The 26394-nt window shown below is 39.9% G+C and overlaps 1 protein-coding gene across 10 annotated transcripts in view; it reads right to left on the minus strand.

The window, feature by feature from the left end:
* Positions 1–26394, minus strand: part of NRG3 (neuregulin 3) — a 1135127-nt gene that overhangs the window by 49689 nt on the left and 1059044 nt on the right. For all 10 annotated transcript variants that reach the window (XM_073878734.1, XM_073878728.1, XM_073878727.1 and 7 more), the window contains exon 5: positions 4496–4598. In XM_073878734.1, coding sequence (XP_073734835.1) covers positions 4496–4598 — 103 coding nt within the window. The remainder of the gene's footprint in view (positions 1–4495; positions 4599–26394) is intronic.

Genomic DNA, 26394 nt, shown 5'->3' on the forward strand with positions numbered 1-26394 from the left:
TCTGAAGGATTAAATAGTAGAAATATTAACTATCTGTTAATTAACTAATTAATTCTGTAATTCAGTGTCTGGGAAATGCTGACTTCTGAAGGAATTTTCCTCATAAAAACATGTGACTGCAGCTTCCTAAATCCTTATATAATTTGCTTTCCTTACTGGTTTCTCACTAAAGTTCTGACTCACTAATATTCCAGGATAAACACACTTTCCTTTCTGAACCAGAAAGGTATCATCCCTACCCTGTCCCAAACACACATATTTTTGCTCTTTCCTCCCTCACCCAGCAAATGGGAACCAGGACAGGAGAGGTGTCTGATTAAAATACCATTAGCTCTCTCACAAGAGTCAATGCTCTGGGAAAGACAAGATACAGGCATTGTACACTAGAACCCTGCTAGCCTAACAATGTCAGTGTTAACATTTTATAGTTTGTTGAGATTTAAGTTTCTCTGGTCCAGTTCATCAGAAAGAAATGGCATGTAAGTTGTGGAATATCAGGCATCACAAGTCCCCTGGTTGGCATTACTGGTAATGTTGTGGGATGGGTTCCTGGGGAAGCAGGCACTGAGAGGGAGACAGCATGCAGGATTTTTATTAGGGGAGGCACTTTGGATCAAGACATGTGGAATGAAAGAATGAAAGGAAGGGAAGCAGGACTGGGCTGAGGGACAAACTGCAACATAATGCAGTCTCAGTGAAGAGCTCAGCAAATCCCTTGGGGGGCTCTGAAACTGGCATGGCCTTGCACTCTAAGTTGGGGCAAAGATCGAGGCCTTTGGAGCCTCACTTTGACCTGTCATTGGAGGTGCTATCTCAAGTCAGAGCAAGGCAACTCTTAATCATATTTGTTTTAGCAACTGGAGGGCTAAGATCTTCACTGCTCAAGAGAATCAAAGCTGCATATCAGAGCATTCACTGCCTGTCTTCAACAGGCTTTCTTTGGGCTAAAATCTTTGACTTCCGAAGGTGATACCTATAGTCAGGACTGGTTTTTACTGGGAGCACCATTTTTTCCTTTTTCCTTCTGTTTTTCCCAGTCGCGATCATTATTTGTCCTAGCTTCTGCCTCCTGGAACATCTCCTCTCCTATCCCAATTCCGTTTTTTAGAGCTGAATTGTGTCTTGCACTTCCCAAGTCTACTAAGGACTCCTACAGGCAGCCTCACACTTCTTACCCATATGAGTTGAAAGTAAAAAGAAACCTAGAAGAATTTAAAGTTGCCACATGAGCCCCATCAGCCAGATTTGAGTAACTCAACTAATAGTTCCATTAACCACTTATGGAAATAAATGGACTTATTGGAAGTGGTGAGAAGATAATTTCTTTCCTTGTGTCCTTTAGAGTTATGGAGGTTCAATTAACTCAGAAAATCCTCTAAATCCAAGAAGGTGTTGATCACTTCTACCTCATCATGTTATCTGCCTTCATACTTTCATCTGCTAACAATTTGCTATAATATTCCATGTGGTGAGGTCATGCCATACCAAGGGTCACAAGACAATGGACAAAGGACCAGAGTGGTGGATCTGAGGGATTATTGGAACTAAAATATGAATGATCCAAGGGAATGTGAGCTTTTGGGTAACTCCTGACTTTCTCTGGCTAGAAACTGTATATCCCAGTATACAGAATGCTGGTTTGAGTGAATTTATTTAAAAACCAATGATGGAGAGTTCCTAGAACCCTAGAAGACTTGGCACTTCCAAGATGAAGTCAAACAAATGATACACATTTTAACAACCTTATGGTATGTGTGAAAGTAAGGAAAGATCAAGATAGAGTCTGCCTATGCTATTATCTCTGAGATCTGGGGATGGGAATTAGAATTCCAGGAACGAGTGGAAAGACACATGTGCCAGTGTGCTATAAAAATTTACACTGCTTTCAGCTATATAGATTAGATGCTTGGTGTGAGGTGTAGCACTCCTCTCTGGCAAAGAAAAATAAAGGAAGGCCCTGCCTGGAAATTGTGCTAGAAGGAAATACACTCTAGGTCTCTAATGAGAAATATAACTCCACTCGGAAAAGGCTTCAATTTTTAGTATTACTTTATTATTCTCACATTTTCTTATTTATTTAATTTTTAATAAAAATGTGTCCCAGCTGGGCAGGCAGAAAGACAACATCCTGATTAGTGTTCCTCCCCTGGCTCAGTTCTGGAAGTCCCCCAGAATGAATGATGTTGCACAGTGTTTACATTAAACCCCCACACCTCACTGAGCCCCAGGAGGAGGTGTTCATCTCAGAGCCCATGTGCTGCCTGGAGAGGGAGAGATTGACAGCCCTGAAGATGGAGGTCCTCGAGTCATCCAGCTGCTCTCCATTCTTGTGATTGTCATAATCAGTCTTTCCCTTACATGTGGTACAACTACAAATTATACTCTAAAAATAAGTGATTAACCGCCACTTGATGGTAATTTGCTTATTGTTAAATACACAATTTCTTTCCTGTACACAGCACTTGCGGGGAGACCCTTCGAACGCCCTGCAGCGTGTGATTACCCCTCTCCTGCTCCGGTGCATGCTCTTCACTCTGTAGTTACCCAGCCTCTTGGTTCCAGTGTGGAAAACCGTAGGTGTTAACCATAGCAAGTCTTCATTATTTACTCTTTGGAACACTATGCTATGCTCTATACAATGCTATCCCATTAATCCCTAACAAATTCTATAAGGTAAGTATTATTTTCGGCCATATTTTACCAAAAAGGAAACTGAGGCTGAAGAACTGGATGCAATTTGCCTAATAATACACAACACGCAAGTGGCAGCCTGGTGATTTGAATGCAGGTGTTGAGTGAGGCATGTAAAATCCTGACCATATATCACATAAGCTCCCTAGAGGACGCCAAGCATTATGGGTGGCACCAGGGCATGATAATCCTGATTCACCCTAAACAGTTTCACCTTCCACCATCTAGCGGGAGGACCGTGGGAGCCAATGTGGTAGAGTGATTTGGAGCATGCAATTTCAACTAGGACTGGGGAAATTCAAAGACCCCATCTGTGTGGCTTTGACAAATTAATATTTTAAAATTAACTTCTATTATTATTTGAAAAGTGCAGCAATAATGAACAATTCCAACTGTTGTGAGGAATGGGGGATAAGCCCAGTGTCCCTGACAAAGAGTAGGTTCTCAAAAATGAACACTAATAACTGTCACAGCCAAGAGTTGCCTAGGAGATGTGACAATTAAATATGATGTGGTATCCTAGATGGGGGCCTGGAACAAAGTGCATTAGGTAAAAGCTAAGGATATCTGGAAGTATGAACTTCAGTCAGTAATACAGTATGAATACTATTTCATTCATTGTGACAAATGCAACATACTAATATATGACATTAGTATTAGGGGAAACTGGGTCTGGGTTACGTGGGATCTATCTGTACTATTTTCACAGTAATTCTGAAAATCTAAACCTATTCTGAAATAGTTCATTAAAAAATAATGGTTACTAATTATGGATTCATACCCGTTTCCATTATTTTTTAAAATCATAATTGCTGTTCTTTTTAAAGATCAACATATACAACATGCAGATAGGTGTCATAGACTATATCTGGAAATGGATCCGTTTTTAGAAGAGCAAATGTGTAGACAAATATAGGTCCAATGAAAAGCAATTACACATTGGCTTGCATTTCAGACAAGCTGTAGGAATAGAATCTGTGCCAACTTCTTAAGGCTTGCATAACTTAAAATTTCCATAAATAAAACACCTTTATCAAAGTCCATTTGGAATAAATATATTTGTATGTATATATAGGTATGTATATATTTTATTATACTTTATTAGTCAAAAATTAGCACCTTTATCATAGCAAAAGTTTTGGTGTTTTTTTAAGTTTATGTATTTATTTACTTAAGTAATCTCTACACCCAATGTTGGGCTCGAACTCACAACCCTAAGACAAAAGCCCCATGCTCTTCTGACTGAGCAGCCAGGTACCACAGAAGTTTTGGTTTCTTAGCAGGGTAAGTATGGGGGATATTCGAGATGTGCTTTCCAATTGATGAAACAAAGTAGATCTTATAGTATTCATATTTCATAATTGGCTGAAACCTTTATGGGTATCAGGTAAAAATACTATAAAAGGAAAAGTGTGGGTTTTTTTTTTTCCAAAAGAGTCTAGTATTCATTGACAATACTTAGGTCTACACCAATGACCTCTCTATTCAGAAGTGTTAACTCCTTAGTGATAGTCAGATACTGAGCCATTACTTTTGGCAGGTAATCAGAAACTGCAAAGAACATGGAGTGTTCATGATCACAGAGAGGAATAATCACTATGTGCACCAAAGAGAAACCCACCCCCCCACACACACACATGCTGCATATACTCCCCACAGTCTATAAGAGATTCTAAATCATTTGTAGATGTTTGATGGACCCATTTGCACAAGATCCCTCTGCCTGGAGCAGAGACTGTGAAGTTAAAGAAAGAGTGCGTCCTCTGAGAAGTAACCTTTTAATACTTGAGAGAGATGGTCTTACTTGCTTTTGAAGTAGAATGCTGCACAGAACATGCCCACGATGACAATTCCAAAGATGATACATGAAATTGACAGCACCTGCCTTTGATAAACTTCTTCACTCTCTGTGAATTTGAAAAACAGAATTAGAATGGATGTTAGCAGGGCACAATTTCCATCCTTGGACTTCTGAGTTGGTAGGAGCTTTTCAAAGCAAACATTTTTGTCCCTGTCATGAATAGGAAAACACGAGGAAGTTATTATGATTCAATTTCTTTGCAATCATCTCCAGGCTAGCTGGTTGTTATTTTTTGTATATGCATGGTTAAAACACACTTAAACACAGATAGCTTAATGATGAATCTTATTACCAAAAGGCATTCCATAAATTTAGCACATACTGGGACATATGTTTTTGAAATTATGGGGCCCCAAATAACCTTCCACAGAAAGAAATATGTGTCTGCCAGAATTTTCCTGTGCCAGTGATGACTTCCAATTTATTTTATGTGATACCTATGCCACTGTATTTTCTGATTTGGTCCTCGGCTGTCTGTCTCCCATTCATCCCTCCACTACTATGATTGACATCACTAATGAAAGAGAACCTCAATATGTATGTGAATATTTATTCACCCATTCTTGACTACTTCAATACCAATGATCTGGCACAGTAATCTCAACCTCTATTACCAAGGTAATATCTTACAGCTTCTTATCACAAAAAAATAAGAATTCAAAAATAAGCATGTCACTTTTTAGCCATTACCATTTACACTCCCAGCTCATTTCTGAAGTATGTTTACTGAAGCAGTTCTTCCAGCTCATCAAGACCTTTTTATCTATAGGTCTCAGAACTTTCTATCTGTTAATTATTATCCTCTTGTCTTCATTTTCTTTCTTTCTTTACACAGAGAGACTATGATCCATGATTACACTCATTCACTCTCTTGCAAATACCCTCAACTACTGATCTCTTTCTCTTCCCCTTTAACACATTTGGCAGAATAACTGCATACAAATCCAAGAAGCTGCTTTTTTCATACCTCTACCTTGAGCAGCTCAGAATTGGGAGAGAAGATTATACAATCAGGAAGATGGGCAGCAATAAAAGTTGACAATGGCATTACTTAAGTAGACATCTAATAGTGACTAATGACCTCATCAACCTGCTTCTCCATTTTTCTAATGGTTATCCATACCTCCTCCATACTACTCAAACATCTGACTTACTCTCTCTCACTTTCAGATCTCCCTATATATGTTATAAAGAAAAGGAAGTCTGAATAGTATAAATCATCTCTACTTATAACACAAAATATACAAAATTAATTGCATTTGTACCTATTCTTTTTGTTTCTCTCTTAACATAGTGCAGTAGTTCTCAAACTTTACAGTGCATTGGAGTCACCTTGAGAACTACTGAAGAACAGATTGCCACCTACTTTCTCTCCTAGAGTTACTGATTTACCAGGTATGAAGTGGAGACAGAATATTTGCATTTTTTTTAAAGTTCCAAGGTTTCCAAGGTGATTCTGATGCTGCTGGTCTGTGAAATATACTTTGAGAACCACTGAATAGAACAAATAAACAAGAACAAATAAAAAGGTACTCAACATCATTAGCCACTGTAGAGTTGAAAATTAAACTATACTGAGACACATGGCATTGCTACTAGAATCACTAATATTAAAGGCTGGCCATACCAAGGGTGTGAACAATTTGTATTCTCATGTACTTCTGGTAGAAATGAAAAATGGTATAACCACTTAAAAAATAGTTTCATAGAAAGTTAAGCACATACCTACCTTATGACATAGCCATTCCATTCCTAAGTATTTACCCAAGACTAATGCAAGCATATGTTCATTATGTACATAAATATTCATAGCAGCTTTACTTGCAATAGCAAAAAAACCAAAAAACAAAAAACCTGGAACAATCCAAAAGCCAATTACCAGGTAAATGAATAAACAAACTGTGGTATAGCCATACAATGGAATCTCACTTAGCAATAAAAAGGAATGAATTAGTGATATAAGCAATTCTACACATGAATCTCAGAATAACTAGGTTGAGTGCAGTAAGTCAGACAAGGAAAAGTATCTGTTGTGTTATTCCAGTTATACAAAATCCTGGAGAATGGAGGCGCGCCTGAGTGGCTCAGTCGTTTAAGCATCTGCCTTCGGCTCAGATCATGATCCCAGGGTCCTGGGATTGAGTCCCGAGTCAGGCTCCCTGCTCAGTGGAGAGCCTGATTCTCCCTTTCCTCCACTCATGCTCTCTCTCACTATCTCTGTTGCTATCTCTGTCTCTCTCTCAAATAAGTAAATAAAATCTTAAAAAAAATCCTGGAAAATGGAAACTAATCCATAGTAGCAGAAAGCATGAGTGGGTAGCTGGGGTCAGGAGTAGGGAGGAGTAGAGGAAAGAGACCACAAAGTGACATGAGGAGACACTGAAGAGTCAGAGATATGCTCATTGTCTCAAATGTGATGATGTTCTCATGATGAATACTTAAGTCAAAATGTATCAAATGATAAATTTCATATAAGTGCTTTATTTTATGTAGCAAGTATAGTAGCAAAATATTAATCCTTGGGGACAAAAGAATACAGGGAATATAGAAGTATAGACATAATATAAAAAAATACATGCTTGATACAACATTGTCCACCCATACTAACCAGTGTCTTTTTCTTCCACCATGTCTAACATTCAACTCTTCAGAGTCTCAATACATACTCCTCTCTTTCTCTCTCCTGAATATTATTCTTGTATTTGTCCTTTAAATGTCTACTCACCTTTTTGGTCTCAAATTAAGTGTCATTATCTCAAAAAAATCTTGCACTGCACTGTAAACTTCATTGGTGCAAGGGGCCGTGTTTTTGTTGATCTATTTGATTTACTATTTCCCCAACACCTAGTGCAATGCTTCTTACATAGTTGACACTGTAAGACTTATTGCCTAGGGAATAAGTAGATATTTCTGCCTTTAGAGGGATTTTCTGCTTTAAGCTGTGTATGATACATCAAGTCTCACCTGGGGATGTTCTTCATGTTTATTACTTCTCTTTTATCCACACTATGTCCTCCCTGGCTTCCTGCAAATCCTCCTCTCCTGAGCGACCACATGCAAATGATCCTACCTGTTCCTGAGATCTAGACGTGGCTCCTCTCAGTGGGGCTTTCCCATCCAAACCTGGTGTCCTCATTGTGTGACTCTGTACTCACAAGGTCCTTTTCAGAGGGCAGAGTGTCATAAGGGAAAATGGTGACCCATGGGTTTCCAGGCCTCAGTGGATATTGTAGCATGATCTACTGACAGGTAGATACTCATGGTTCATTTTCTTTTCCATACCATCTATTTGCCAGTCCGTTTTTTGGGGGGATTTTCAGGTTGCCTGGTCAGGCTCCAGGAAGACACCCTGTGTGTTGGATTTGAGTATTGTTCTCAACATTCTCCCTCCCTGCACTGGTAAACTGCCTGGTTTTTCGTTCTGGCTTAGCTTCACTCAGTGTTGATGCCAATTCATAGCCAGGAAAATAGGCTGAAGGCTGGTTTGTGGACATAGAATTCCCCATACCATGACTTTCTGCGGTTCTTTCAATATGACCCAGAAGCTTTCAGAGCCAGCTGAAATGAGTCCATGACTTGTGGTGTTCCTCTAACAGCAAAGTCAATTGCAGTAATTCATCTTTAATTAGGCAAACAGATATCAGACACAACAGACCTGGATGAAAACCTATATGCACAGTCTGATTTCTAGGACTTATTTTCTTTTTTCTTATCACTATCCCTTCTCCACTCCTATTAAATCCAAATCAAAACCTCAATGAGATACCACCTCACACCAGTCAGAATGGTGAAAATTAACGAGTCAGGAAATGACAGATGTTGGTGGGGATGCGGAGAAAGGGGAACTCTCCTACACTGCTGGTGGGAATGCAAGCTGGTGCAAGCACTCTGGAAAACAGTATGGAGGTTCCTCAAAAAGTTGAAAATAGAGCTACCATACGATCCAGCAATTGCACTACTGGGTATTTACCACAAAGATACAAATGTAGGGATCCGAAGGGGTACGTGCACCCTGATGTTTATAGCAGCAATGTCCACAATAGCCAAACTGTGGAAAGAGCCAAGATGTCCATCGACAGATGAATGGATAAAGAAGAGGTGGTATATATATACAATGGAATATTATGGAGCCATCAAAAGGAATGAGATCTTGCCATTTGCAATGACGTGGATGGAACTGGAGGGTGTTATGCTGAGTGAAATAAGTCAATCAGAGAAAGACATGTATCATATGACCTCACTTATATGAGGAATTCTTAATCTCAGGAAACAAACTGAGGGTTGCTGGAGTGGGGGTGGGGTGGGAGGGATGGGGTGGCTGGGTGATAGACATTGGGGAGGGTATGTGCTATGGTGAGCGCTGTGAATTGTGCAAGACTGTTGAATCACAGATCTGTACCTCTGAAACAAATAATGCAATATATGTTAAGAAAAAAAAAAGAAGAAGATAGAAATAAGGGAAGGATGAAGGGGGGAAATCGGAGGGGGAGACGAACCATGAGAGACGATGGACTCTAAAAAACAAACTGAGGGTTCTAGAGGGGAGGGAGATGGGGGATGGGTCAGCCTGGTGATGGGTATTAAAGAGGGCACGTTCTGCGTGCAGCACTGTGTGTTTTGCACAAACAATGAATCATGGAACACTACATCAAAAACTAATGATGTAATGTATGGTGATTAACACAACAATAAAAAAATTTAAAGAAAAATAGAACACTATCCCTTCTTCACTCCCATCTTAGGCTCTATTTCCATTTTATTCAGACTGAAGTATCAGAAAACAGAATTTAAGCCTAATTTCTGAAGAAATGGAGAGGGGCAATCATGTGGCTCTGGCAAGCCTTAGTTGATATTTTTAATGTGGCAAAATTCAAATTAAAGGAATAAAAAATATGTCACTGAGACCTTGTTTGGGCATATTGCCATCTTAAAGAATGTCATCTTTTCCATCCCCACATTTTTAAGCCCATTCAATTTTCCAATTGAACTTGGAAACAAGTAGTTGTACCAACTATAGAGAATTTCATCTCACTTAGTTTTTGTCAGTTGATGACTATAATGGAATAAGTGTGACTTGAATATGATAATCTACCTCACCCTGCCTCTGCCAATAAAAAGAATTATGAAAATGATGGATAATAATACCCATTAAAACAAAAAAAATGACTATCTACTAAACAATGATTTCCACATAAAGTCTAGGTACTGTTTTTGTTCTTATTTGAAGCTAGTCAAATATAGCCTGGGGAAATGCACAAAATCAATTCTGAGTTTAAATCAAGAGTGAAATTAAAACTCTAAAGACTGAGTGAATTTATAGACCCAGGTGTAGTTCGGTGATAGCACTCAACGCCTTTGATTCATAGAGTGTTACACAAGAGCTAGTGTGGGCGAGGTGCAAGAAACAAAGGGTTGGGAGTCTGGCAATTTTGGATTTGAGTTCAATTTTAGCCACTTTCGATATGAGTAATCACAGATATATTACTTTACCTTTATAAACTTTAATTTCCTATCTGAATAAAGGCAGAGTTATGAAATACTGAGTGTAATAAATGTTACAATAAGGAACTGGATAATGCTACAAAAGCATATTTTATGGAAAACTGACCTAGTCATAGAAGCCAGAGATCGGAGACCTCAGATATAATATTAGAAGCCAGGTAAGAGTAATGGGGATGGGGAGAGTGGTCCAGGAAAAGGAAACAGCTTGTGCATAGGCCCTGGGGTAGGAGATAAAATGGCATGTTCAGGAATCTGGAAGTTATCTACTACCACAGGGCCTTTGTACACGTCATTTTCCTTAGCAGCTGAGCAGAACAACACAGAGGCAATGGGGACGCAGTGTACAATCAACAAGTCACCACAACAGCAGAAAGGTGCTGAAGGATTTGAAAGGAGAAGAACGTGATGTGATAATATTTACATTCATTTTATGGAATATGCAGGAAAGATTAGAAGGAATAAAATAAATGCAGAATCCTGTTAGGAGGATATTAAATCAGCTCAGGTAAGATATGAAGGATGTTTGTACGAGAGTAGTAACAACCATGGTGGAGAAAGGAGTAAACAGAAGTAAAAAGCACTTAGATTGAAAATACTTAAGGGACTAAATGTTCTTAACTAAGCGTATTTTGGAGGAGGTTCAAACTTGGAAGAAAAGATAACAAACTCAGTTTTGGAGGTGGTGAGTTTTGAAAGCCTGTACGATATCTAAGTAGAGATGTAAAGTAGACATTTAAATATGCAGATCTAGGGTAACAGGGGGTGACAGGGTTCTGGATATAAAATTACAGGTTATGCATATAACCACAACTAAGTGTTCTGATAAGACGGCCCAGGAGAAAATACAGAGTAATGAGAGAAGAATGTCTGAGATAGAGCTTTGAAGGACTCCAAAATTTCATGGGAGGGCAGAGAAGGATCCTATAGAGGAGATGAAAAAGGAACCAGGCAAAGCAAAAAAGGAAAAAGAATATCCTCCAAATAACCACAGTAACTAAACATGATAAGAAACATGGAAGAAAATAAAAAGTTTTTTTTCTAAAAGTTCAGGCTACTGAATGCTTCTGAGGGGCCAAATAAGATAATGTCCTTTAATTTAGGGACATAGGGACATAGAGGTCACTGAGCAACTGCATGAGCTTTTTTAGAGGAATCATGAAGGTAGCCCCATAACTCTCTGGGAACTCTGTCACGTATCTTTCATGTACTGCAAGGCAAATGTACCTTCCCCAAACCTGCCCTGGCTTCTACCACTTCAGCCTGGATGCCGAAGCCAGAATTCCAGCCTAATTCCAGAAAGCAGTGAATGCCTTCTCTGTAACTTGAGGCTACCACTAACTTCGTTATAGAGACATTGTGAGGATTGAATAAGTTAAGACATACAGTGTGTTGCCATACCTAACTCTAAGTGCTCACTCAATATTAGGCTGAACTATATAAAATTGCCATGGGTGGAGGCAATAACTGGTAATAATTGGCAGTTTAATTTGGTTCTATCTAATACATGGTAACTATTGTTATTATTCCATGGGATGTCAACATTGCTGCACTCCATTTTTAAAAACCCAGATTATAAAGTCATTTTTTTTAAAGATTTTATTTACTTATTTGAGAGAGAGAGAGAATGAGAGATATAAAGCACGAGAGGGCAAGAGGGTCAGAGGGAGAAGCAGACTCCCTGCTGAGCAGGAAGCCCGATGTGGGACTCGATCCCGGGACTCCAGGATCATGACCTGAGCCGAAGGCAGTCACTTAACCAACTGAGCCACCCAGGCGTCCCTATAAAGTCATTTTTGAGGACAGAACCAACCTTTGGTTAAATAAGAATTGGTAAAGGATGTTTCCATTGTTCTCCAGCTTCCAACTCTGTTCCTTTTCCTTTTCTCTAATGCACAGAACTCATTCTTCTCTTTTTATAGGATCATATTTCAGGCTATAAAGGTGAAACTAGAGAAAGTAAAGTATGGTGAAGTTTCAGAAACTGCCATTGGCCCAGTGGAAAAAAATCCTTCTAGGAAGCAGCTGGTCTGAGACTCTGGAAAGATAAATGGGAGCCCATCTAGCTCAGGGAACAGTATGGTTGGCTGGTGGGTATGCTTGGGTGTAAACACCACCTATGATTGTCTTTAACCTCTCCTATGCATTGTCTTTATAAATAAAATGGGAAAAACATTACATACCTCCCATATTTGTTTAAGGATTCAATAAGAGAACACAGATAAAGTGTCTATGGCATAGAATTGATGCACAAAATGCTACTCCCCCCACCCCCCCGCTTTTTTTCCTAAAGCCAGTGTTCACATTAAAAATAGGCCTTTTAAAATACTCTACTTCTCTTATGGAAAGCTAGGCTTATCTCTAGGCAGTCAGTGACTGGCTGTATCTGGTCCCCACTGCCTGTGCCCTGGGACCTGTACTGAAGGAATTTACTTTTGTCATTTTCTTTACTCATGATGCCTTATACTTTTACTCTTGGTAACTGAATTTTTCAATAGTGTTGCTGAATTTCTTACCTAGATGTTTTAGAGGATGTAATGCAAGTGATCCTCCTTGGGGCATGGGCTGTCTTTCACGGTTTTCCTCACATAAACCCTTTGAGAAGAAAAGTGTGTTCTTTGTTCCCAGAGACACAGAATCCTTGGAAAACTTGTGGGCTACAGCATTGTCTGCTAAACTAGACAGCTCACAGTTGAGGTCCCGGTGTGCAAAACTGCTCGCTAGAATGCTTTTGGATATTGTAATAGTCTTTAGCATTCTAGAAGACCCTTCACAAAAACTTGTTGAGCTCTACTACATAGAAAAAAAAATGATACCAAAAGAAAATCATAGCTGCAGCTTTCTTATACCATTTCCCTTTGGAGGGCTCTAGATGAAGAATAGAGGAGTGGATGACCTTGATGAACTATCTCTGTATATGTTAGAGAATGGAGAATGTTCTAAAAGGTGGCTCCATGTCCCCTTCAGGTAGGGGGCTCTAGGATTCCCCTGCCTCTTGGGAAATTTTTCTCTATATCACCAGTTTAAATTAAGTGTATAAGACACCAAACTTAAGCATGATTTCCCTAAATGTGCGGGTATCCAAGTAATGTGAGGCTTAAACATGGACACAGACACACACAGACACAGAGACACACAGAAACACAGACACCCGTAAGTCATATACAAGAGCAAAAGCTTTTCTACCTAGACCACCTCATATTCAGCATATGCAAATCAGACGCTATGTGGTACCACCACTAGGTGTCAAATGCAAGCATGATTGCTCTGATAGTTCATTCTAGAAGTATATGTAACAATACCAGTAAGGCTCCTCTTATCTAACTATTCATTATTGGAGGCCCTGTGCTTAATAGCCTACATAGAGGAGCAAAAGTCAACACGATACAACAACATTCACTAATGATCCCACCATTTATGAGCTTAGTTCTTGCCTAATTCTAGTATTTATTTCTATTCATCAAGTCAACCTCATAATCTGGGTATGTCAGTCTCTCCCTGATTGTAGGCCTATGACACTGTGGTCCCTATTTTAACCAGATTAAGTTTAAATGGATTTATTCCAGTATTAATTATTCTTGGAACAAGAGGGCTTCTTGAATTTTCTTCTTAAAAATCAACAAATGCTGAAGAAAGATTAAAATATTAGGGGCTTACAAGGAATGGCAAATGAACCTTAAGCAGGAAAGGGAAGTATATTTAGAATGTTGGAAACTGGGATTTGCACTTTTTTAACTTGAAGACAAAAATGAACAAAGACTTAAATGGCTGATAACTGCTATTGAAGAAAAAAGAATGATTTCATTAAGGTAAAAGGGGTCCTGAAGGAGAATGAAATGGATACTCACGGGGAGATCGATGAAATCAAGCACACACTGGCAGGGTGGGGCACCAAGAGAGTATATATTATAAGAATATCAGGAAGATCACACAAACTCCCTGAGCCTGCATGCAGGGGAGTGAAATGATCAGGCGGTACTGAAATGCTCTCTTTCTTCAACACTGTGTTATTTCTACTTGGAAGTCCCCTTCCTTCTCTACTTGAAAAACCCCAACCCCCATAAGGGTTGAATTGTGTCCCCCAAAAGATGTTGAAGTACTAACCAGCATACCTGTGAATATGATCTTTGGATATGAGGCTTTTGCAGATGATCAAATTAGTATGGAGTCATTAGGATGGACCCCAACCCAATCTTACTGTGTCCTTATCCAAAGAAGAGGTTTGGGCACAAAGAAAGACACACACACACAGGGGGGAACGCCACGTGAAGATGAAGGCAGGTTGGGGCAGTGACTCTCCAAATCATAGAAGGCCAAAGACTGACAGAAAACCACTAGAAGCTAAGAGAGAAGCAAGGCACACACTCTCCCACATTCTTCTCAAAGTCTTCAGAAGGAACCAACCATGCTAACTTGATTTATACTTCTAGCCTGCAGAACTGTGAGACAATACCATTTCTGTTGTTGAACCGCTAGTTTGTGCTACTTAGTCGTGGGCAGCCCTAACAAACTAATACATCCACTGATCCATAAAAACTCAGAATACATACTGTTATGTCTGAAAATTCTTCTCAAGAATTTCCTCCTACATCCCTTTTGTATCTTTTCCATAACTGACTGTCTTGTACCAAAAATGCATGTATCTGTGTCCTTAAAGCCTGACTGTGAGCCCCTCAAGGGCAGGAACACCATCTTCATTCTTGGGTCCCTGTCCCTGGCTCATGCTTGCCCTGCACAGAGGTGGGCACTCAACAGGCCTTGTTAAAGTCAATAGCTTCGGGCGCCTGGGTGGCTCAGTTGGTTAAGCGACTGCCTTCGGCTCAGGTCATGATCCTGGGGTCCCGGGATCGAGTCCTGCATCGGGCTCCCTGCTCAGCGGGGAGTCTGCTTCTCCCTCTGACCCTCCCCCCTCACCCTCCCCCCTCTCACGTGTGCTCTCTCTCTCTCTCATTCTCTCTCTCAAATAAATAAATAAAATCTTTAAAAAAAAAATAAAGTCAATAGCTTCTGGGCTGGATGTCTCATAACATTTTACCAGTTGGGCTCTTTGTCTGGTGGAGTAATAAAACAGAGGCTATGCTTTCTTGGAGGGAGGTCCTTTTACCTGAAAGATTGATTCTCTTGCTCTGTGCAGTCCACTGTGGAAGGGCACATTTTAAAATACTTTGAAAAAGTAAAATAATCACTTTATAACAAAATGTTGATATTCAAAATTATATTTTATCTTATTTCCATGCAAAATGCTTTTAGATGTGCATTATCTGTAAAATTTGGTATTTAAGGGAAAATAACAGTTTAAATTCATAAACACATTTATTCTCACCTGTAATTTCCTTTTCTTCCCCTGTGCTCTCCACCAAATAAACCTTTCCTGTAATAATCCCTTATCGCTCTCCCTCCTTTCCCAAACAGTCAGCTCTGGCTGACTATAGATAAGTGAATGTTATAAAACACATTTTGAAAAAAATGAAAGGCCCCCGGGTCTTCTCATCGGTATCTCTAACATGCAGTGGCTTTCCAAGTGCTATTTCTCCCACAAATAAATTATAAGTAAAAAGCAAATTGCATCAAAATAAATCTATTGGTGAGTTTTCAATGCTAAGGTAAAACCAGTCTTTGGCTTCTGGCTTCTCTGTTAATAGGTCTGTGAACTCCATTTTTCCTGAACTTGTAATAACTGTCCCCCAATCCTTACCTTTAACCCCAGTTTTTAATCACTTAGGTTTCACTGTTCATTGGTGAAGTCACATTCTACCAGCAAGACGTGTGACTCAGAATGATAAAAAATGATTTCCTTGGCAATGGGGAGAATCTGACCCAGTAGTTTATAGGAATCTTCGAGTATGTGACCAGTTTTGATAGAGTGGGAAGTCTAATCCTCTTAAACCACTTGGAGCTTGCCACCCAGGTGAACATCTAGGTGACACCCAACCCTCCCCAGGTTGGTCTAATGGATCTCCACATTCCTCAGCCAGGTAAGATGTAAGTTAAAGGAATCTAACTCCTTTTGCCCTAGATTTTAGGGGTGTCCCGCCATGATCTATAAGCATCATCTACGAAGTCAGCTGTGTGCACAGCTGCTCAGGCTGATCTTTTGTAGCACTGGCATGTCTCATGCCCATGTTGGAACTGTCCCATCAGAGGCTGTCCTGGGGCAGGCTGGGTATCAGACAGCACAGGTTTCTGGACTTGAGGCAGTGGTCCTCTACTCTGGCCATGCAGTAGAAATACCTGGGAATCTTCACACACACCTACAACTGAGCTCCACCTCAGAGTGAGAGATCTGAATTTCTAGCACTGGGACTCTAGACTGGTATTGGTTCAAATCTACCTACAGCAGCCAAGACAAAGGAAAAGAAGCACACACAGATATACACACACAAAAGGCAAAATTAACTTTAGTTATTTTATGTCATAGAACATATCTAAAACAGTATCATTTCAACATGGAATTTTTATAAAAATATTAACAAAATATTATATATATATATTGGTACCAAGTCTTTGAAATCCTGTGTGTATTTTATAGTTGCAGCTCATCTCATTTTAGCCTAGCCACATTTCAAGTTCTCAATGGTCACATGCATCTAGTGGTTACATCAGATAGTATAAGTCAAGAGGGATCTGTTCCCTAACTAAAAGCTCCTTCCCTAACTATTTACGTGAATTTGGGCAATTTTATTGAACCTATCTGCGACTCAGTTTTAAAGTGAAAAAGTGGCAATGATCATAATACCTCCCTCACTGGATTACTGGAAGATTAAAGGAAATACTTTGTGTAATGTATTTACTGAACACAGTGCTTGCCTCACTGAAGGTATTTATAAAATTGATATGGCTTCTATTATTATTATTATTATTATTATTGATGTAGTTGCTATGATTTTAATATATCATGATAGAGATTGCTGACAAAATTCACAGAGAAAGCTGGGTTTGAGAGGTAGCATTTAAACCATTTGAAGACAAGTGAAGTCTCCAAGTCCTCATGTGGAAAAGTAAAGAGGATAATTAAAACAGTGATTATAGTCAAGCTCATTGGTTTCAGAAACAGAGATATACTGAAGTTCCTTGAATTAAAATAGTGATAATAATAAATATGTTTGATCCTTTATCAACATCTGTGCTTATAATATTCGATTTAATTCATTTTATTTTATTTTTTTTATTTTAAAATTTTTTAGAGAGTGTGTGTGCTAGTGGGGATGGAAGGGGAAGGGTCAGAGGGAGAGGGAGGGAGAGAGAGAGAATCTTAAGCAGCCTCCACACCCAGTGCAGAGCACCACATGGGGCTGAATCTCACAACCCTGAGATCATGACCTGAGCTGAAACCAAGAGTCAGATGCTTAACCCACTGTGTCGCCCAGATGCCCTCAATTTAATTCATTTTAAATTTGGTTTCTGAAAATTTTACTGAAAGGTTAGATATATACAAACCAGGGCTGGAAATAAAATAGCCTGGCTGAGCCTTCCCTATGGACACTTTGGAGCCCCCACCCCTTTACTGCCTGCTTTGGTAACCTACCATCACCAATTGGCTTCCTCTATTTGCTCACAGTTTGTAGTACCCTAGAAATCTAGCTTGCTCATGTTCTTGGCTGGCCACAGCTCTTACTCCATCTAAGAATGTCCTTTACTTTCTGACCCCAGTCTTTTATTTTTGCAAAATTCAAATGCTTGTCCTTTAAAATAAAATTCGTATCAAAATGTAACACATATGTAAAAGTGCATGATTGGGGTGCCTCGGTGGCTCAGTTGGTTAAGCGTTGGACTGGTGATTTCAGTTCAGGTCATGATCTCAGGGTCATGAGCTTGAGCCCCACATGGGGTTCTGTGCTCAATGGGAAGTCTGCTTGAGATTCTCTCTCTCCCTCTGCCCCTCCCCCACTCACTCGCTCTCTCTCTCTCTCTCTCTCAAATAAATAAATATTTAAGAAATGCATAATTCACAAATTTACAGCATGAGGAAATTTTACAAATGAACATGCCTAGTTAAACACCCAGATCAAGAAAGGGCACATGACAAGTACCCGAGAAGAAGCTCATATACGCCCTTCTAATTACCAACCACCTTGTCTATAACATAACCACTAACCTAATTTCTAACTCCAAAGTTTAGCTGTATTTGCTTTTGGACTTTATAAGAGTGGAGTATACTACGTGTTCTTTTTTATTTTTTTGGAAGATTTTATTTATGTATTTGATAGAGAGAGAGAGCACAAGCAGGGGGAGTGGCAGGCAGAGGCAGAGGGAGAAGCAGACTCTCTGCTGAGCAGGGAGCCTGACTCAGGGCTTGATCCCAGGACCCTGGGATCATGACCTGAGCCGAAGGCAGACACTTAACCGACTGAGCCACCCAGGTGCCCCAACTATGTGTTCTTTTTTAAATCTAGCTTTTGTTTTTCAGTTATTATGTTAGTGAGATTCAATGATGCCCTTACACGCAGTGATGGCTCTATTATTATTTGTTAACCTGCTTTTGAAAACTTTCAGTAGGGGCTCCTAAGTGGCTCAGTAGGTTGGGTTTCAGACTCTTGGTTTCAGCTCAGGTTGTGATTGCAGGGTCGTGAGATGGAGCGCCACAGCGGGCTCCACATTCAGCTCAGTCTGCTTGAGATTCTCTCTCCCTCTCCCACTGCCCCTCCCCCCGCTCATGCTCTCGCTTTAAAAAACAAAAACAAAGAACTTACAATAAATCAAAATCATGGGCATTTTTTTCATGTTAGTGCCCGTAGGTCTGTCTCATCCTTTTTAGTGGCTGTGTGGTATTCTATATTATGGTGAGGTCCTATGGACATTTATACTTTTTCCAATTTTGTGTAATTACAATCAATGCTATAATGAATAGCCTTGTGTACTTGTAGTGACTACACTTTAAAGAGCATATTGATCGACTGTATGGTGTGTAGAGAGGATCATGAGGAAGGAAGAGAAAGTCAGATTAAAGAAATGAAAGTATATGCCTGTGGATAGCTAGGGGGTCTAGCAGATGCCGTTCTTCCCCATTCTGATATTTGGGGTTCCTCAGCCTGACAGCTCTCCAACTCTTGACCCAATGTAAATCTTGTCAAAAAGCCTCACCTACCAAAACAGTGCCAGCCAGTTTTCTCAAGGAAAGGAGAGGTCTATCGGACAAACATATTGCTGTATTAAGTGACAGGGAATACCCCCAGGTGTCCTTAATTCACAAATATGAATGGGAAATCCTGACTCACCAGGCCTATCAAAAAAACCCAAAAACATAATGATAAGTTCCCAGAGTGGAATATGAAGTATTAACATTAATGTCTCTAAGATAGACCTTAGAAGTACTTCTAAAACAACAACAACAACAAAAAACCAAAAACCACTGACCAGTTTTATAGACCCATTGTGATTTCCAGCATTTAATACTGGAAATTGTGGTGCACTACAAACTTCATAAGCTCTAATCTTAGAAAGACTTGGGTCAGGTGATCTTTTCATTATTTCAAAATGTGACTTTTAAGTCTCATTTCTTTTACCTAAACAAAGGGCAGTAGGGGGTAATTATTAATACCCTATAGTTATAGGGTATCAATAACAATGCAGTTAGGGAATTCTTTCCTTCCCAGATACGAGAAACAAGTTGCCATCCAGCAATGAAGGAAATTTGTTTCCGACTCTGTAGTGATAGCAAAAGGCGACAAGTGTACTCAGCAAGGCGTGAGCTACAGGATCCAAGAAGATGACAGGATTGGTACTAAGAGATAAGAACAATGATGGTTTAACTGAGGCAGAAGCAACAGACTTGCCACTTTAAGAATTAGTACAAGCAAAGAATCTCTGAAATATATATCCAGAAGCAAGATAAACCACACATGACCCATATGGAAAGTGATTCAAGCATCTGATTATAGCTGAATTAAATAGAATTTTAAGGTCTCTAGAGAATTCTCCAGTCTCTGTGATGTCTGTGCATATAATCTTCAATAAAAGTACATGGAGCATTTAGATTTATTCTATGTCCTAGAGCCATACCGTAGGAGCAGTTCTTGTCTTTTAACAGTGCTTGTATTCAGTTAGCTGTAGACTGCTGTCTCGCCCACATGCCCATTCATGTTTAGCATCATACACTGTAATAACCATGTCTTTTGTCTTCTATTTCTGATACTTTGACATCTGAACCTTGCTGATCTTGAGGGAGTCTCCTCCTAGGGTTAGTCAATTTTGGAGGTAGTAAGCAATTAACTCATGAACGTGATCTTCAAATACAAACTAACCATTCCAGAGCTCACACCCCCAACCACTTCCTTTATTGGGCTCTCACACTTTGGACCACTATCCATCTGCCCTCATCACCCCAGGGCCAGGGACCAGACAAATAGGGACAGCCCCTCTACCCAGAGCCTGCTAAAAGTATTCAAACTAGCCAATTCTAGGCCTGCTTATATTATTTCACCCATTGCTTCCTGTGAAGACCACCGTAAATGCTCTTCCCCACAGTTTTTCCTTCTGCCTCCTGACCAACTTTGGTATGGCCCCTTGGGGCCTCCCATAGCAAGGTGTGCACCCACTTCTTGGGAACTGTAACAAACTATCTTTCTAATGGTAGTTGTTTCATAATCCGGTAGCCTTACAATATCTCAAATTTTCTATTAATACAGTATTTTAGACAGAGGCTATTCAAATCAATGTTCTAAAAGGATCATGTGCTATGCTAAGAAATTGTAAACATTTTAAAAATACTGAAACTTTGCTTTTCTAAAGCAAAAAAAAAAAGTGCTGCTTAGATCCATCTAATAGAGTGACCACTACCCATTTAAATAACTCAGAAAAACATCATCTCTAAGGAGGATTAAAATTTGAGATTGAAAGAAAGTTACCATCTATGTTTATTGGCTTTTCTCCTGCATCCCATATCAAACACTGCTCTAGATTTATACTTTGGCTACAAAGATAAGCAAGGCAGAATTCCATAAATCCTTTAATCTAGCAGGTGAGATGGACATATAAAAATAAATATGAAACAGTGTGGTGTTTCAGAGCTATGGGCAGAGTGATATCAGCAAGATGATTAGTCCACACTACCTAAAGCAATCTACAGATTTGATGTAATCCCTATCAAAAATCCAATGGCATTTTTTACACAAATAGAAAAAGAATCCTATTTTCATTGTTGTTGCCAGAGACATTTATAAGATAAAGTTATATAGAAGATAGAAAACATAGGTATTTCAACTCAAGCTATTGTCACGGCACAAAGAAGTATCTGAAATCATTTCCAGGAGGCTATCAAAACTAAGTGTCCAATTCATATTCTCTTAAACATATTTAATTGCTTACATCATTAAGGTGGAATTGAATAATATACAGACTCCCTTCCAGAAAAGCTGGTCCTTCTGGAACAGGAAACATGAGTGTGGGAACTTAATCTGGAGACAGGGGTGGAAATAGTGCAAAACTGACTCCAGGACTGTTCTCCATGGATGGCGGGGGGGGGGGGGGGGATATGAAGCATGCTTTGTAGGGGTGAAGTCGGGATTGCAAAGCAAGCAGGCTGTCCTCCTAACTCATCAATTCCAAACAGCAACTATAGAGAGGGGAAACAAGATGGTGGCCGCAGAATGGGAAGGGTGGTGGGGCAGGTGAAGGAGCAGAGGGCAGGTGGCGAAACCTGGAAGGCAGCCACAGGGGATTTTGGGATAGCCCTGTGGTCCTGCCCGTGGACAGAGCGGGAGCTAAGACTGTAAACAGATGGAGGCAAATGTCCAGCTATGACCCTGCAGGCAAGATAAAACACAATCACTTTTATCTTTATTTCAGAGATAAGGAAACTGAGGTTCAAATGCAACAATTTTAAAAGTAACAGTCATGTATGCTCTGCTCTGTTCCTCATCTCCTCTTTTCCTACTCTCCAGGAAGCTGAAGGGGAAACCATGCATCCTTTCTCCAATACCCAAAGCCCACCGAACAGGACTCCCGTGCAAACCAAAACTAAGCAAAAGTAGAAACGTAAACCAAAAAGTCTTTCATTAAAAGAAAAAAAAAAACAAACCCAAAACTTAACATGTAGCCTTAGGAGCACAAAATCAAATAGAAGAGGAAATGTATGTTTAAAAATGCAGTAAAAGAAGTTTGAAAAGAGACATGGAAACTAGGGATGGAAATTGAGGACATAGAAGCTTCTATTTAATGTTTGATGACCCTGTGGCAGGCACTCTGAGGAACACATAATTAGCTTCTGTCTGCCCATGTTCAAAGGTCTGGAGAGCGCAAGGGACTTTCCCAAGGTTACAAAGCTAGAAGGTGAAAGGTAGAACCAAGAAACTAACCCAGTTGAGTCTGGTGCCAAAGTTCAAGCGTGTCTTACTTCCTTATCTGCTCCATTCATGTTTATTTCACTAAAAGCTTGAAGTCATGAATGGTAAGTAACTCAAAAATAACTATGTTTTATGAAATCAAGGATGGATGAATACATAAAGGCAAGACACTAAGATTCCTAGCCATGCTCACGGAACAGGTGTGGGATAGGAAAGGGAAATAGAAGATCAGGCATAGCTTCAAAATTTTTAGTCTGATTGAAAATGGGATGAGATTAACATTCCAGGAGAAAAAAGAACAAACCAGTGGGTGGAGGGGATGTGAGGGTGGTAGGTGCTCATCCTTCATGGTCTGGGCCTTATATGAACCAATGTCTTTTCTCATATCTTTGCCTTGTACACGCTCTGCTCTGGGCCTGTTGCCAGTTCTCCATCTTCCCTCTCAACTCCAGGTAACTATAAATGTTGTTCCTTCTGCCTGAAATGTCCTCTTTGCCTCTCTCATATCATCCACCAAACTAGAAGTACATCATTTAGATCTCAGGTTTCCACAAGGAGGAAGCTTCCCCTTACCTCCTACCCCTGATGAATTTTGTGGGTGAGGCAATGGAGTAATCTCCCTCGGATCCATTATCACACTGCATTGCAATCCCTCGGATAGTTATTTGTCTTCACTCTAATCTGCAAGTTCCTTGCGCTTTGCTGATTGTTTCGTTTTTATTTAGTTCCTGCTTTGTTCTGCGTTGTTCCAGAAAATCTGGAAAAATAACATAATATGAATGTACCCAGTCTGGACTCTGAACTGGCATGCACAAGAGACCATCAGGATGTCTGAGAAATCAGGGCTGTGTATTCTTGAATGTACAGGCAACATAATCAATCAAGTTCCTTGGAGGGACCCAGCAAAGGCAGATCACTCCACCTCATTACTAGGTTTGTTCAGATCCAAACACACTTACATGTCTTTAGACTAGGATTACCCTGGAATTCTTACTATTCCTGAATTTGATTCTTTGACAGATGACTCTGTTTAAAATTTTCTTTTAATTAAATATCCCCTCTTAAACTTTACCAACATTGCTAACCACAGTAAGTGTGTCATTACCTAGCCTAGTCCATGTAACCCGTATTACCTGGAATACGGCAAGGAAATTGCTATACACAAGGAAACAAAAGGAAAAGAGACATGCGGGATCTAACAATAATGTTGAAGTGATAGAAGGACACTCTTCTCGTTCTTCTTTCCCTCAAAGTCCCTGCCACTCACACAGTTGATTACCTTCAGAAAATGTTCACACAGTGATATTCCTGGATGAAACCAGCAATTATGAAAAATCTAAGACTACAGGGAAGCTCATGCCCCCGAGGAAGAAATGTGCAGAAATGACGGATCTTCTGTTGCTATCTATGGGTTGAGACAGCTCAGGGAGGAGGTCCACAAGCGCTGAAATACATCGAAGTCGTCTCCTTGTCTTACGCACAGCAAAGGTTCATTTCTGTTAGAATCAAATACCGCACTCATCACTTATGACAGATAGCAAGTGTAGAGTCAACCAAAGAAGAAAGGCAAACATGGAAAGAAGAATAATTTTTGGAAGACTTAGAATAAGTAATTTGCAGCTAGAATAAAATTCATCCAGTAAACAACCCCATAGGCACTGTTACACAGACCTACCATGACTTGGAAGGGAAGAGAAATCTCATACCTGGGGATTGTTTTAAGGTTTGTTTTCTGAAAGGTAAAAAAAAGGGTACCAGCATCCCCCCCAGTACCTAGAAATGACAGCCAGGTTTTGGATAGAGTGGCTCAAGAAACAACTCCCTTTTTGGAGAGAGGAACAGAGTTAAAAGAGTTGTCAAAAGCAGAATGTACTACTTTTCCTATATTCCCACATGCTACTCCTGCCATTATCATTTGAACATCTTACAGGGTTGGCAGGAGAGAATATTATAATTCTGATTTTCAGCAAAATGTCTGTGCCTAAGCAGATATGCATGCTTGTGTGACAGAAGTGCCATCCTCATCATTTCTAGGAGAAAGCGCTATAATGCTAAAAATTTCCCCCAAATGCATGCATTTGTTGATGATTCTGAGGCATCAATTCTTTTAGGCAATTTATGTTTTGTCTCCACTCAAGAGATCCTGCGAGGCTTTGCAACAGAGGAACCCCAGTGCAATTCCATGAAATAAGTCATTCTCAGGACTCCTGAGCTCTGTGATAGAGCTGACAAGGAAATGTAGAAGTGTGAAGTGAGCAGGGGTGTGAGGGGGTGTGGGCGCTGCAGCGATGCACTGGGAAAGATCAGGGGTCAGCAAAATATAGGCCACATACAGCTGGCGAGTCGTCCATTTGTTGATGTATTGTCTATGACTCCTTTTGTACTAAAATGGCAGAGTTGCATGGTTACTGCAAAGGATGCCAAGCTCAAATATTTACCCTTTGACCTTTTACAGGAAAAATGTGCTGATCCCTGGATAAGTAAAAAGAAATTCAGTGAATAAAATTTACTTTGTCCTGAGAAGTACAATAAAAAATTGAAATAATGTTTTAAATTAGTATTTCTAAAGATTTTTAAAAATTTCTAGAACCGCCCCTTAAATTATCACAAGAATAATTTTAGTTCATTTACTGTGTTGGGTAAACATGGAGGCTGCCAGCCCAAGGAAGCCAACTTCTTCAGCATCTGCTAATAGACAAGGCCAATATGGTTTCTGTAATTAGAGTTCAGGGACTTAACATCTAAGGCAAGAACCTTGAGGTCCAGGGAAGGCATGAGAGCAGGCGCAGTTGGGGGTCTTGTGAGCTGTTCAGGCACAAAAGCTTTGTTATAGTAGTGACGGTGCTGAGGAGTTGGGCCAACTAAGGTCTTCCTCAGAAAACTTAGAGACCAGAAGGAGAATGGAGGTCAGTTGGAAGTGGCAAAGAAAGTAAGGGCAAAAGAGACAAAGGATAGTTGAGTCATGTTGAATGGATGTCCAGTCCAAAGGCAGATCCACCTAGAATTCTTCACAAGTCATGAGAAGTTATTTTCTGACTGCTAGAGCCACACCTTAATGTTATCACAGACTCTGTGAAAGAAAACTCTCAAGGCAAAATCCTTGTTAATTTTAATTTCTTATTTCTCTCTTATTGCATTAATCAATGCCCCTGGGATTTATTTTGTTTTTGTTTTTGTAAGTAGGCTCCACACCCAGCACGGAGCCCAGCTCAGGGCCTGAACTCACAACCCAGAGATCAAGACCTGAGCTGAGATCAAGAGTCTGACACTTAACTGAATGAGCCCCCCAGGCGCCCCTCCCTGGGGCTTTCTTTATTTTCATTTGTTTTTCTGTCTGTCTCTCTTTTATTTGTTTGTTTTAATCACAAGAGCTTAACACACAGAGATTGAAATGGGAACAACTTTCTATCAGGAAATAATTACTGGACACACAACTGTATCAGGGCACCATGGCTTGCCCTAAAATATATAAAGGAAAGCAGAGAACGATTTTGGGGGTGTGATACTTCATGGCCAGGTAAGCCCTTATCACTTTTTAACAAGCTTTTGTTTCTTTGTTTACCAGAATGTTCCATAAGATATTTAGAGCTTGTAGACCTCAGCTATAAAGCTGGATGGTGCAATTTGGTTGTATTATAGTATTTTAGAGTCAATACTATGCTTGAAATATAAATGGATGTATATACCAAATCTTCAAAAGGAATGAAATCTTGCCATTTGCAACGACGTGGATGGAACTGGAGGGTGTTATGCTTAGTGAAATAAGTCAATCAGAGAAAGACATGTACCATATGACCTCACTGATATGAGGAATTCTTAATTTTAGGAAACAAACTGAGCGTTGCTGGAGTGGTGGGGGTGGGAGGGATGGGGTGGCTGGGTGATAGACATTGGGGAGGGTATGTGCTATGGTGAGCGCTGTGAATTGTGTAAGAATGTTGAATCACAGACCTGTACCTCTGAAACAAATAATACATTATATGTTAAAAAAAGAAGAAGAAGAAGAAGAAGAAGGAGAAGAAGAAGAAGAAGAAGAAGAAGAAGAAGAAGAAGAAGAAGAAG

Source organism: Callorhinus ursinus, unplaced genomic scaffold (assembly GCF_003265705.2).
Source record: "Callorhinus ursinus isolate GAN/ISIS: 27379988/994484 unplaced genomic scaffold, GSC_fseal_2.0 scaffold31, whole genome shotgun sequence".
NCBI lineage: Eukaryota > Metazoa > Chordata > Mammalia > Carnivora > Otariidae > Callorhinus > Callorhinus ursinus.